General features: G+C 49.9%; 2 protein-coding genes across 2 annotated transcripts; one reads left to right on the plus strand and one right to left on the minus strand.

Moving 5' to 3' along the window:
- Positions 1–49: 49 nt before the first annotated feature.
- On the plus strand, positions 50–4,609 carry LOC132458039 (fibroblast growth factor receptor-like 1). The gene is given in 5 exon segments (XM_060052488.1): positions 50–107; positions 742–761; positions 763–1,027; positions 2,384–2,737; positions 3,035–4,609. Coding segments are annotated over 5 exon segments (1,146 nt in total). The 3' UTR covers positions 3,484–4,609.
- Positions 4,610–5,446: 837 nt separating this feature from the next.
- tacc3 (transforming, acidic coiled-coil containing protein 3) lies at positions 5,447–12,154 on the minus strand. Its single transcript, XM_060052404.1, has 17 exons — positions 12,005–12,154; positions 11,310–11,475; positions 11,017–11,141; positions 10,878–10,924; positions 9,251–10,796; positions 9,094–9,136; positions 8,837–9,008; positions 8,597–8,655; positions 8,382–8,512; positions 8,204–8,279; positions 7,906–8,034; positions 7,590–7,657; positions 7,333–7,376; positions 6,878–7,050; positions 6,682–6,788; positions 5,856–5,976; positions 5,447–5,778 (listed from the first exon to the last, which is right to left on the minus strand). Exons 2-17 carry the CDS (start codon positions 11,472–11,474, stop codon positions 5,713–5,715), a joined length of 3,072 nt encoding a protein of 1,023 aa, XP_059908387.1. The 5' UTR covers position 11,475; positions 12,005–12,154; the 3' UTR covers positions 5,447–5,712.
- Positions 12,155–12,328: the final 174 nt, after the last annotated feature.

Genomic DNA, 12,328 nt, shown 5'->3' on the forward strand with positions numbered 1-12,328 from the left:
GTCTGAGGGCCCGGGGAGGAGAGCATTGTTATTTACCTTCAATGGATGAATGGATATCACCGACATGAGCAAACAGACAAACGGAGACAAACGCTGCCAATTCCGATGTAGCGAGGCCAAATATCTTGTGTCAGATTCCCAGATCCGACCAAATAATTAACGCTGCTCAGGCCGGAAAGCTTAATTATTGATCGTTTAGCGGCTGCCAGGACAGCTGTTTCTGCGCACCAAGTCTTTCTCCTCAAAGCCAATGTGTTTTCCACCAAGAGAGTCGAGAGAGGACCTCTTTGTGAGAAGAGGCTAAGAGTTTAGTTTGATGCGGTTTTTAATTATGGAAGCACTAAAACTACCCATAGCGCCTCATTGGAATACATCTCCCTCTCCCTCTCCCTCTCCTCTCCATCCATCCATCTCTCTCTCTCTCTCTCTCTCTCTCTCTCTCTCTCTCCCTCTCTCTCTCTCTCTCTCTCTCTCTCTCTCTCTCTCTCTCTCTCTCTCTCTCTCTCTCTCCCTCTCTCTCTCCTCCTCTCTCTCTCTCTCTCCTCTCTCTCTCTCTCTCTCTCCCTATCCCCTCTCTCCCTCTCTCTCTCTCTCCCTGTCTCTCACATTCTCTCTCCCCCCTCTCTCTCTCCCCTTTCTCTCCCCCCCTCTCTCCCTCTGCCTTTCACCCCCCCTCTCTCCATCTCTCTCTCCCCCCCTCTCTCTCTCTCCCTGTCTCTCTCCCTCTCTCTCTCCCTAAAGCCCGCCCCCGCTTCACGCAGCCCGCCCAAGATGAGGAAGCGTGTGATCGCCCGGCCGGTGGGCAGCTCGGTGCGTCTGAAGTGCGCGGCGAGCGGGAACCCGCGGCCAGACATCGTGTGGCTGAAGGAGGAGCGGCGGCTGACGGAGCGGGAGGTGGGGGCGGGCCGGCAGAAGAAGTGGACCCTGAGCCTGCGGGGGCTGACCGCCGAGCAGAGCGGCCGCTACACCTGCAGGGTGTCCAACCGCGCCGGGGAGATCAACGCCACCTACAAGGTGGAGGTCATACGTAAGTACCCCGTGGCTGGAGGGACCGCCCCGATCCCAGCGCCTGTCCTTTGGGTTAATGAGCCTCAAAGGACGTTCACACCAAAAATGAAGACACGGCTTCTCTGTCCATCGCAAAGAGGCAAATTTTTCAGCTGAAAAATCTGCGGCGCGAATTGATCAACGGCGCTGGCTGAATACCTGGTTCACGTGAAATTCATGTGATTCAACTCGCACAAGTTAAAATATTTTGTCGTGACAGCATATCGGCGTTCAATCCCTGAAGTCCAGATTGAACCGCAACATCGAGGCGAAGTGAATGTTGCCGTTTGTGGACTCCCGGAGCTCTATAATATCTATGAGATTTTCTATAATACCTATATAATATATAATATCACGGCCAAAAGCTGTGTGCGCATCCAGATGATATTATGAAACCTAAAAGACTGCGTTGGGTTCTCCAACGTCTCTTGTACTCCCACAACAAGTAAAAACTCGTCGTGCTGGTTGTCTCGGCGATGGTTGACAATGAAATGGTGTAGGGAAACGTTTCTGTTCACAAGAGAGCCCCTCCTCTGATATCACAAAAGTGTTTTGCTGTGAAAGCACAGTCAGAGCGCAAGGCAGTCCCTCCATCCTGGGGGGTTGCCGGTTTGGATCCCCAGCGGTTCTGGTGCCTGAGAACTGAGGCCTCACACGCTCAGGCCAGATGTCCTCACCTGTAAACATGCTTCTTAACAAACGGAGGAGGTCGGCTGTCCTTGGACACGGTGTGTCTGGTGTGGACCGCGCTGGAAACAAATCTTAGATGTTTGAAGGGAATAACAAATGCGTTGCAATGTAACGCAAACGTGGCCATAAGCAACTTAAAGCCGGAGCTCGAGGGGATCAAAGTCGAGCCTTCGCCTGAGGTGATGAACTCTCTGAGACGTCCAAGTTCGGTCAGGTTTACGCGTATGGATGCATGTGTGTAATCAGGTATATTAGAATCCTACTGAGCAGGCCGGTCTGAGTGAGGCCTTGTGTTCTGGTGGTGGGGGTTATTGTCGGGAGGGGGGCGGGGAGAGAGAGGCTTTTCAACCCAGGGACCCTCCGCCCAATCTGGAGCTGATTAAAGACCAGCTGTCTGCCAAACCCCCAGAACCCCCCTTCCTCCTCGTGAGAAATGTGTTCAGCACAACCAGGAGCAGAGAGAGACGGAAACTAATCACACGTCCTCCTTGTGTTACATGTGGTTTTCTGCCTCTCTGTCAATTACAAGCCGTGAGCCCAGGGCGGGTAACTGTACCGCCCCGGTCTCCACGCAGAAGGCCTGCCGTGTCACACCCATGCAAGGGGCATCCTAACCATGGCGAACCCCCCCCCCCCCCCCCCACAGAGCGGACCAACTCCAAGCCGGTGCTAACGGGCACGCACCCGGTCAACACCACGGTGGACTATGGGGGCACCACCTCCTTCCAGTGCAAGGTGCGCAGCGACGTCAAGCCCGTCATCCAGTGGCTGAAGCGGGTGGAGACGCACGAGGAGAGCCGCTACAACACCACCATCGAGGTGGGCGACGACCACTTCGTGGTGCTGCCCACCGGGGAGGTGTGGTCGCGGCCCGACGGCTCCTACCTCAACAAGCTGCTGATCACCAGAGCCAAGGAGGAGGACGCCGGCATGTACATCTGCCTGGGCGCCAACACCATGGGCTACAACTTCCGCAGCGCCTTCCTCACCGTGCTGCCAGGTGAGTGCAGCGTGGTGATGAATTCAACTGTCTACTGTTGCTATTTGTGATATTTTGTGATTGGAGGTATAAGGTGAACAAAACAACGACATTTTTGGGGGTGAAACCTTTTATTTTACATTCTGCGTAACTGGTTTCTGTCTTTTTTTAATTTCAAGAGAAACCCGTTTATTTTACATGCAAGGCATTTTGAACACACGACTAGAGATGTCGTTTTTTTTGGCCCCGCAGCATCAGATTCAACAGATGCCCTCATGCGTCCTCACCCCTCCTCCCCCCTGACCTCTCCTCCCCCAGACACCAAGCCTCCCACCCCGCCCATCTTCGCCCCGTCCTCCAACTCGCTGCCCTGGCCCGTGATCATCGGCGTCCCCGCCGGCCTGGTGTTCATCCTGGGCGTGGTGCTGCTGTGGTTCTGTCAGAGCAAGAAGCACTGCCCGCCGCCCGGCCCCCCGGCCCCCCAGGGCCTGCATGGCCCACACCCCCGGCTGGCCTACCGGGACCGGGAGAGAGGCTGCGCCGCCCCCTCGTCCGGCTCCTCCAGCCCCGAGAAGGAGTGCTCCGTGGGCTCCATGAACTACGAGGAGTACCTGGCCCAGCAGCAGCAGCAGCTCCTGCTGGGCCAGGGCAGCTCGGGGCTGGCCACCAAGATCTACCCCAAGATCTACACGGACATACACACTCACACACACTCCCACGTGGACGGCAAGGTGCACCAGCATCAGCACATCCATTACCAGTGTTAACCCCCCCCCCCCTGTCACAGGGACCGCTGTGGTCTAGTGAACCCACACCAGCTCTGGAGGTCTCAAACCCACCAGGGCAAAGCTCCCTCCTTTGTTTTTATAGACACCTTTACCAAATCTGTGCCAAAGTCTTGCTGCAGCGGGGCATTGATGGCTGTGCGTCCGAGCGAGCGGTCCTGTGATTGACATGTTGGTGGTCAGTGATACAACGCGTCAGGTTCGCTGCTTTCCCTTCCCTGCTCGTCACCATGGTCACACCACTAAAGAGAAAAACATTGGATTCCTCCGGTGCACTAAAGGAGTCGGTGCTGTGTCTCGTGTGTGTTTCCAGAAGCAGACGAATCAATGCTGAGAGGTGGATGGATTCCTGTTGGTGTGTCTAGTGGGTTTTTCCACCTTCTGCTCAAGTGAAGTTCAAAAGGGCTCCTTTAAGCTGTTCACTTCCACAACTCTGTGCATGCTCCATGGTCGAGGTAATTCAAGTGGTACTGAATATTTTTACAAAAGGGCTGGTTTAATGCTCCGTCTCAGGTAGCCCTTTGTTAGCGTGACATGGTGTTTGTAATGCCCGTATGTTAAAAGCCTACCACTATCCTCACAAAACAGAATTTAGCCCTCTTTAGATGTATGTGAACCCTAGGACTGCAAGGGATAGAATAAAAAATGTGTTTCCATGTTGTGTGATTAGACACCATCTACATTCTCCATGACCTTCTTCAGTTGGTTGAGCAAGAACATCAAATGTTTTCCCCGCCAAATGATTACCAGCCAGGGTAGAAAGTGTTTTGGACTGCAACCCTACCCAACCAATTTATGAAGCTCTAGTTGTTTATATCCAAATTGAGTCGTATTTAATTTATTTTAATAAGAAAATGTATCAATAGTTTATTTTTCAGAGTTATGCATTTTACACATCATTGTAAGTTTATTAAAGTATACTGTAGTCCTGTATAGTATATATTTGAGTATTTTTGTCAAGATAGAGTAATCACATGTATATGGAAATGTTTACTGTAGGTATTTGAATTTGTTGTATGACAATCTTGTATTATACATTTACTTAAGTATAAAATCTAAATCATCTATTTTGATGATTTAGCCGTTCGATTAAATGACTTGAAACTCATTCATCCTTCTTTTGAGCCGGCTAGTGAAAGCCTCATGAGACTCAAACCTGTTTTGTTCCCACCTGTTCACATCAGGATCAGAACTTGTGTTTTCATCTCCAAGCGGTCCAGGTGTGGATTTTGCGTTTGTGACGGCAACAACCCCCAATAGATAAACACCAGTGGGAAGACAAGCAGCCCAGCCTCCATTCATACTGGGCAAGAAGAGACGAGCCGGACTGGTCTGAAGAGGGTGACACAGGGGGCAGCCAGCAGCCAGCCATCAGTGGGAGAGATAGCTCAGGTGAATAGATACTGTTCAAACAGAGGACCCTCACAGTCCCCTTCACATGAGGGATGGACCCACCCTGCAAGGCGACACCCGTCTTCCCGCATCTTCCCCTCCCTCCTGTTTAAGAAAGTGAATCGGTGCCCTCGCCTCCGCGCGGTCCAGCACCTCATTCACCTCCTATCCAGCTAGGATTTGCTTTCACCGTTTAGGAAGTGCATTGTCCCGCTGCGAGGCCGCTGTGACAGGGGCAAAGAAGGGCAGCATTGTGTCGGCCTGCTCTTGTTTTGCATTAGTAAGTACTGCGAGCCGGGGATGAGCTCCAGATGGAAGACTATAGGTTGAATAGATGGTTTATCTCCCCTCTGAAAGGCTCAACATGATCCAACACATGTATACATTGAATAGGCTTCGTTTTACCCCTCTGTGAGATGACCTCAACTTTTATGTATTGTGCTGAATACAATTATGCATTCACTGTTACTAACCACATGCATAATGTTTCACAGTAAGGCAACACTGCCACCTTGAGGTGATGCAGCCCCAAACATGAATGAACAACAAAATCTCATTCTTTAACAGCTTTATTATAATCAAGTATGCAGCACGTGTAAAACAGACTTACAAAGAGATGAAAACTTCTGACAGTATAGAGAGACAGGGTTAGAAGAGAAGAAATGATACTCCCAAGAGTAGAATCTTAAAATCAATATTTGATTTTAAGATTATTTAGTTTCATTCAATTCAGCAATATCTAGTTTATTAATTTAAAAAATATTCTATAAAAAGACATGAATATAAGACAAACAATGTTGAAAAAGAAGGACAAGGTTGTCAGCCCGTCTGGACTTTGGCAATGAGTTCGTCACACAGGTTGGTGAGTTCGACCACCTCCTTCACCTGGAAGACAAAGCACACATCAGCATCCACAGACGTTTTCCGACGACACCCTCAGGAGTCCTGGTGCGCGGGCTCACCTTCTGATCGTAGTTGCTCTCCAGGGCCTGAGACTTGAGCTGCTCCCTGCGCAGTTGGGCTTGAAGTCCGGACACCTCGGCCTTGAGCCGTGAACGCACCTCCCCTGTTTCCTCATTAGCCCTGAGGACAACACAAACATCTCATTGATCTACACACACACACACACACACACACACACACACCCCCCCCCCCCACAATCGTCCACACACAAACCCCCCCACAGTATAGTAGAAGCAGAACGCCGGTACTAGACACACTTGATGGCGTATAAAGTGTTTCCCCTCCGTTTCCATCCAGCAGCAGTGCTGCTTTGTATGTGTGTGAGGTGCACCATGTTGATGTGCATAATGCACAGTATTGATATGCGTGTGCACAAAGCTCATTTTCTGGCATTAATGTTTGTGAAAAGGCAGTGTTCAGTCGAAGATGTGTCACCATCCCAACTTCTGGGATCATAACACGGTGGGTCCCGTCTATACAATCAAATATTTAAGCTACTTTCTGTATTGAAGTCACTTGTGCTGCATTAACTCTGCATGCTCCTTACTTCAAGTCAGGAGCAAATCATGGGACGATGCCCCCAACAGTATCATCATGCCCTCTGTTTTGCGGTTCAGTATTTTTCCACAATATTGGGGGTGGGGGGGTATGTGAGGCACCTATGATATAAGTTTATAAATAAAACAAATAGTATTGGTACGCCTAACATGATTTCTCCAAAAAAATAAACAGCTTAGTTTGCATGGCTGACCGCAGTGCCACTGGTAGTCCAGCGGTGGCGCTGTTCCACTGCTGGATGCATGTCGCTGAAACACCGGCTCTTACTTGCTGATCTTCTCCTCAGTGTAGGACTTCAGGGTCTGGTAGCGCTGCTCCTCCTTCCTGATCCGCACCAGGTACTCCTGGGCACAGCCTTTGAGGGTCGCCTCGTTCTAGGAGGAGAAACGATACGCGTTAACACGGCGTGACCCCTTTTTGAGGGAACACTGGCAGGGGGCGGGGCAGGCCTTGGGGTGCTGACCTTCTTGTAGCTCCCCAGGGCCACCTTGTACTTCTCCAGCCTCTTAAAGAGCTCCGAGAAGGAGCTATCCAGGGCGCTCAGCTCCTGGGACACCTGCTCCTTCTCCGCCAGGGCACTGTTCAGCTTGGCCTGGGCCTGGGTGCGGTCCCGCTCCCGCTCCCCCTTCCAATCCGCTGGGGGACACAGATAGTTAGACCAGGGATAGACCCTCACATTTTAAGTACTGGCCACCACCAAGCTCCAAAAATTGCTGGCCAAAATACATTTTTGGCGGCCTAAATGTAAACTAAGATGTACAGGTGATGTGGTGTTGGAAGTGGGAATGTTTGTTCAATGACTTTTCATGGCCCTGGGCCATGGTTAATGTTGAACCCTGCTTCACAAGCGTGTTGTGGAGCCATCTCATCAGCCGTGCTTCAAAGCTGGGGCCCAATGAGAGGCGCGTAGAGACTCACCAATCATCGTTGGGATGGTTTGTTCAACGCCAGAAAATACTTTTCTATGGGATGGAGGGAGAAAAGGTATCGAGTACAATTAGAGATTTAAAGCTGCACAGACAGCTTTTTCAATTTGTACCGCAGCCAGTTTAATATGATTTAAAGGGAACACATTATGCCACCAGGTGCGAGTGTCCTTTGTAGTTAGAAGCAATATATATATATAAAAGACCATCAGCAAATTAGCAAAAACACATGTAGAATTCAGGGATTACCTCAACTCGTGGTGATCCTTGTATAGCTTATCATATTTTAAAGTCAGCAACGCCTCAGTTTCCTTTGCCTACATGGGGGGGGGGGGGGGGGGGGGGGGGGGGGGGGGGGGGGGGTTACTCAGCATATAAACAGTACACAAATAAAATTAAGTAAAACAAAAAAGTTATAAGATACCACTTGAACAAAAGCCATTAAAAAAAAAAATGGAACTCCAGAACTAAATTTTCAATAAAGATGATTTGAATCTGCTCCTAATAAATGGGGCAAGTTTTCGGTCCAAACTGATCAAATCAAGGTTTTAGTTTGCGGGCCTACCTCTGCCCGGACCCTGGCTATGGCTGCGTCCATGTCCTTCTGACTGTACTTCAGGACGTCGATGATGGCCTCCTCGGTGCTGGTGGGGGGAACCAGACTCTCCAGCCTGGTGTGGTTCTGGACCTCAATCTAAACCAAACAAAAACCGATCACTTGACCTGACACCGTGGAATCACCGAACCGAAAAAAAGACTGACATTAAGAGAGCCTGGGAACCCACGGTGTCAGCTGGAATTCAAACACTATTCCATTTCAAAGAATTTGGGTTCACTGGCTCTTTAAGCATCATGTGACTCACTCGTGCTGCTGGGACGTCAATGAGCTTGAAGTCGTCCATTGTTGGCGGCTGTTGTACCGTTCTTTCCGACTCCAACCTAATGTGAAAACACAAGGACAGGGAATACGCTTAGGAAGGTGATTATGAGATAATACTGAGGTAATGAGAGCAGCAGAATGGGAAGGGAGGAGGTCCGTACCGAGAAGCCAGGGCTGCAGGCCGTGGGGGGTTGATGCTGACAGTGGGGGCGCCGGCCTTCTTTGGACTCTCCCTCATGAGTGGGTCAAACTTGAGGTACAGGGACTGCTTCCTCAACACCGACTCTTTGAACTGTGAAGCAGGAGAGGAGGAATTCAGAACTGAATCCATGCAGCAACACATGATGAAAAAGCAAAGTACCAAATGTAACCTCACGTTGGCTGAGCCAAACTGCTCCAGGTAATCCATCTGCCCATCGAGGTCACTTGCTATGACTAGGAGGGAGAAAGCAAGGTCAGTACACAGCAATAGACAGCAACATTTCATTACCAATTCATACAATTTATTATTCAACAGAACAATTTTAAGTTTCTAAAATGTTTACCATCCACGTTAAGAGAACATAGACATATATACACACAGTACACAAACAAGACCGCAATGTAGGACACTCACATGTTGATCCTGGCACAAACTCCATGTTGGTTTCCACCAGGAGAGTCTGTGAAGTCCAGTCATGTTGCGGGCCAAAGTCCGAGGGCTCAGGCGTACGGCAGACCGCCTCACGCTGAAGCCCCAGGTCTGGGGCTGGGATGGACATTGGTTCCTCTTGCTGGGGAATTTCCACCTAAAAGTTTTAACATGTAGCTTATAGTTCAGCTGCCCTATGCATTATGAAACATAAATGGTACGCTTAAGTGAGCTGTCCTTACATGAACATAACTGTCTTCCGTGTTGGTGGCGAGACCTGCAGCGCTAAAGACAGCAAACACAACCTAATTAGTCTTTCAGTTTTTCCTACTTGAGCAAAGGTTCCACCGTCTTCAAGTATGCGAATCAATACAGAAATAAAAATAAAGGGAACCGTACCAGGGTGAGGGTGCCCGGGTCACCAGCTGTGGGGACGCCGCCGCGGGGGCGGGCAGCTGCTCGGTCACAGCGGATACCTTAGCCGCAGGACTGGACTTCACACCACATGGGTTGTCCATTTTTACGCTTGCGCCGAAAGGATTGAAGTTTGGGTCATCCAACTTGTCGAAGTCAAAGGAGTAGGTGGCCTTGGGGAGGGGGGTGTCGACCTCGACGCCAACGTCCGCTACGCACGGCTCAGTCGGTGGCACCGGCCGTACCTCCAGCGTGGGCTTTTTCCCGGACGCCTTCGCAGTCGGCGGCCGTTTACCAAACTTCTTCGGTTGTGGCTTAAGCTTCACCTCGGCGCCGTCGTCAAAGTTAAACTCTAGTTTGACGGACCCTACCTTGGTCGGGGGGTCTGCTGGTTTTACTGTGGCTTCAGATTCGGGAGCCTTTTTGATGTCATTTGAAATGCCATTGTCCTCCGCCGTGGTGGATGGCTCCTTCGGCACTTCTACGATATTCTCTGGGTTGGTCTTCACTGGGGAGGCTTGTGGGGGGGCTGGGTTGGTCTTCAATGGAGAGGCTTGTGGGGGGGCTGGGTTGGTCTTCACTGGAGAGGCCTGTGGGGGGGCTGGGTTGGTCTTCACTGGGGAGGCCTCTGGGGGGCCTGGGTTGGTCTTCAATGGGGAGGCTTGTGGGGGGGCTGGGTTGGTCTTCACTGGGGAGGCCTGTGGGGGGGCTGGGTTGGTCTTCAATGGGGAGGCCTCTGGGGGGGCTGGGTTGGTCTTTACTGGGGAGGCTTCCTGGGGGGCTGGGTTGGTCTTCAATGGGGAGGCCTCTGAGGGGCCTGGGTTGGTCTTCAATGGGGAGGCCTCTGGGGGGCCTGGGTTGGTCTTCAATGGGGAGGCCTCTGGGGGGGCTGGGTTGGTCTTCAATGGGGAGGCCTCTGGGGGGGCTGGGTTGGTCTTCAATGGGGAGGCCTCTGGGGGGGCTGGGTTGGTCTTCAATGGGGAGGCCTCTGAGGGACCTGGCAGCAGTTGGCCGAGGGGCAAATCGTCAGGGATCTTGGAGCCGGTTTGGAAAGGGTCAATGGCGTCCAGGTAGTCAAAGTCCATACTGTAGACGCCTCTGGAGTGAAGCGGGGCCTCCTCCGCCGAGGGGGCGGCGGCCGGAGCGTCTTCCTGAGTGACGTTCAGAGACGTTGTGGCAGGCAGTTGTTTGTCAGGGGTGGCGATGGCGGATTCCTGGTCCTCGAGGCATGAGTTCTTCATCACTGTGACCACGCTGCTCTCTGTGGAGCTTACTTCAGTCAGGGAGTTTTCCACAGAGCGGTTGAAGGGGAGGGTCTCGTCCAGGGCCGACTCCGGTTCTCCGGCCTCTTGGAACGCAGCCTCAGGCTGGTTTGGGGATAATGGAAGGTCTTCAATAGACGGCCGCGTCGGGGACAAGGCAAACTTTTTGGAGCCCGAGAAAGGATCCATGGTGTCGAGATTGTCAAAGTCCAGCAGATAGCCTCCTGTGCTTTTGATGGGCATTTCGTCATCAGGATGTGACAAATCGTCTGTTTGGAAAACAAATACGGTTACATATCCCAGGCTTAACTACAAAATAAAAAGCAAGAACAAATGTGAATTTTTTTTACCATTATTTTGTCCAGCAACGGTCTCAGTCGCCTTTTGCGGTGTTGTGCTGGTAAAACACATCAAGGGGTCAATATCCAACATATATGCCGTAATTCCCAAATTTCAGCAAAAATAAAAATGATTATGTTGAGGACATACTTTGAATCCAGCCGTAAGGAATCGATCGCCTTCATACACTCAACCAGGTTATCCATCTTCACAGACTTGGATGGAGACAGAATTCTTTTAGAGACTGGGTCTCTTCTTGGAGTCTGGAAACAAACCTAGAAGCAACAGGTTAGGTAGAATGAAAATGATAGATGTTAATGATTCCATTATAAAATATGCATGTTTTTAACATAATTGCAATTACAAAGTGTTAATGCCTGTATTATTCCATTAGGTAAATCAGAATAACAACAATTGTGTTTTTTGACCTCCTCCAAGCTAACCTTTCCACCCTTTGGCACAGTCTTGTTGGGTAGATTTTCAGTTTGCCGAAGAATAGATTGCCTTCCAGTTGGCTGTTCAATGGCAAACATGTCGTCACTTGAACTGGTGCGCTTTCCTCCTTGGTGGACACCGAGGTTCTCGTCATTGACAGGAACGGAACCCATCCTTTGGGAAGGGACACAGGCAAAAATAGTATCTTAAATCATCTTTACCGTGGATCAATATGGGTGTCCACAGCTGGGCCCATCTACTGAAGTGGCCGTGAGTCCATGATGACAAAAGGTAATCCTAGTCCATCCTTTACATCGATTCGGTACCACTACGGAGTTCATTGTATAGTATTGAATGTATATCCAAAACTGATTAAAAGATGATTGACAAAGTTGTGATGTGGCTTTATATTCCGATATTTCTTCATAACGTCGTCATAAAGTTAACTTCAAGGCCTTCTTCAACGCTGCCTCAAATAAAGAAACAATAATTGTAGGGCTGAATTGTTATAAAAAGTAAAAAGGATTGTTTGATCCGACAATCCTTATACTTTTTATAATGATGACACTAAATACATGTGTATCGGTAATTGCACAAGTCAAATGATCCCAGCATCCAGGCGTACACTAAAACTAACGTACTCCGGTATTGACCAGTGCGGGATAAATGTTGTTTCTGCATTGTATTTAATTGAACAACCTACCTTAAATTAACGGTAACGGTTGTCGTTGTCTGTAATGTTCGCTTCCACGCAGACAGCAACACGAACGAATAGCCCAGAAGAAGGCACCTGAAAGCCCACAGCCAACGGTTCGTTTTTTAAAGTCATGAAATGAACCAATCAAACAATTTGAAACTCTCGGCGGAAAAGCTACGTGGTGAGATGTCCAATAGGCTTACAGAACGGACATGACGAAACCAAATGTTGTAGCTTCTGAGTTAATCGATGGGTGGCAGCATTGAGTCAAAACAATTGGTTATGCACCTCATCTTAATAAAGCATATTATATCAGCCGTCGAATTGATT

Source organism: Gadus macrocephalus, chromosome 5, assembly GCF_031168955.1.
Source record: "Gadus macrocephalus chromosome 5, ASM3116895v1".
Taxonomy (NCBI): Eukaryota; Metazoa; Chordata; class Actinopteri; order Gadiformes; family Gadidae; genus Gadus; species Gadus macrocephalus.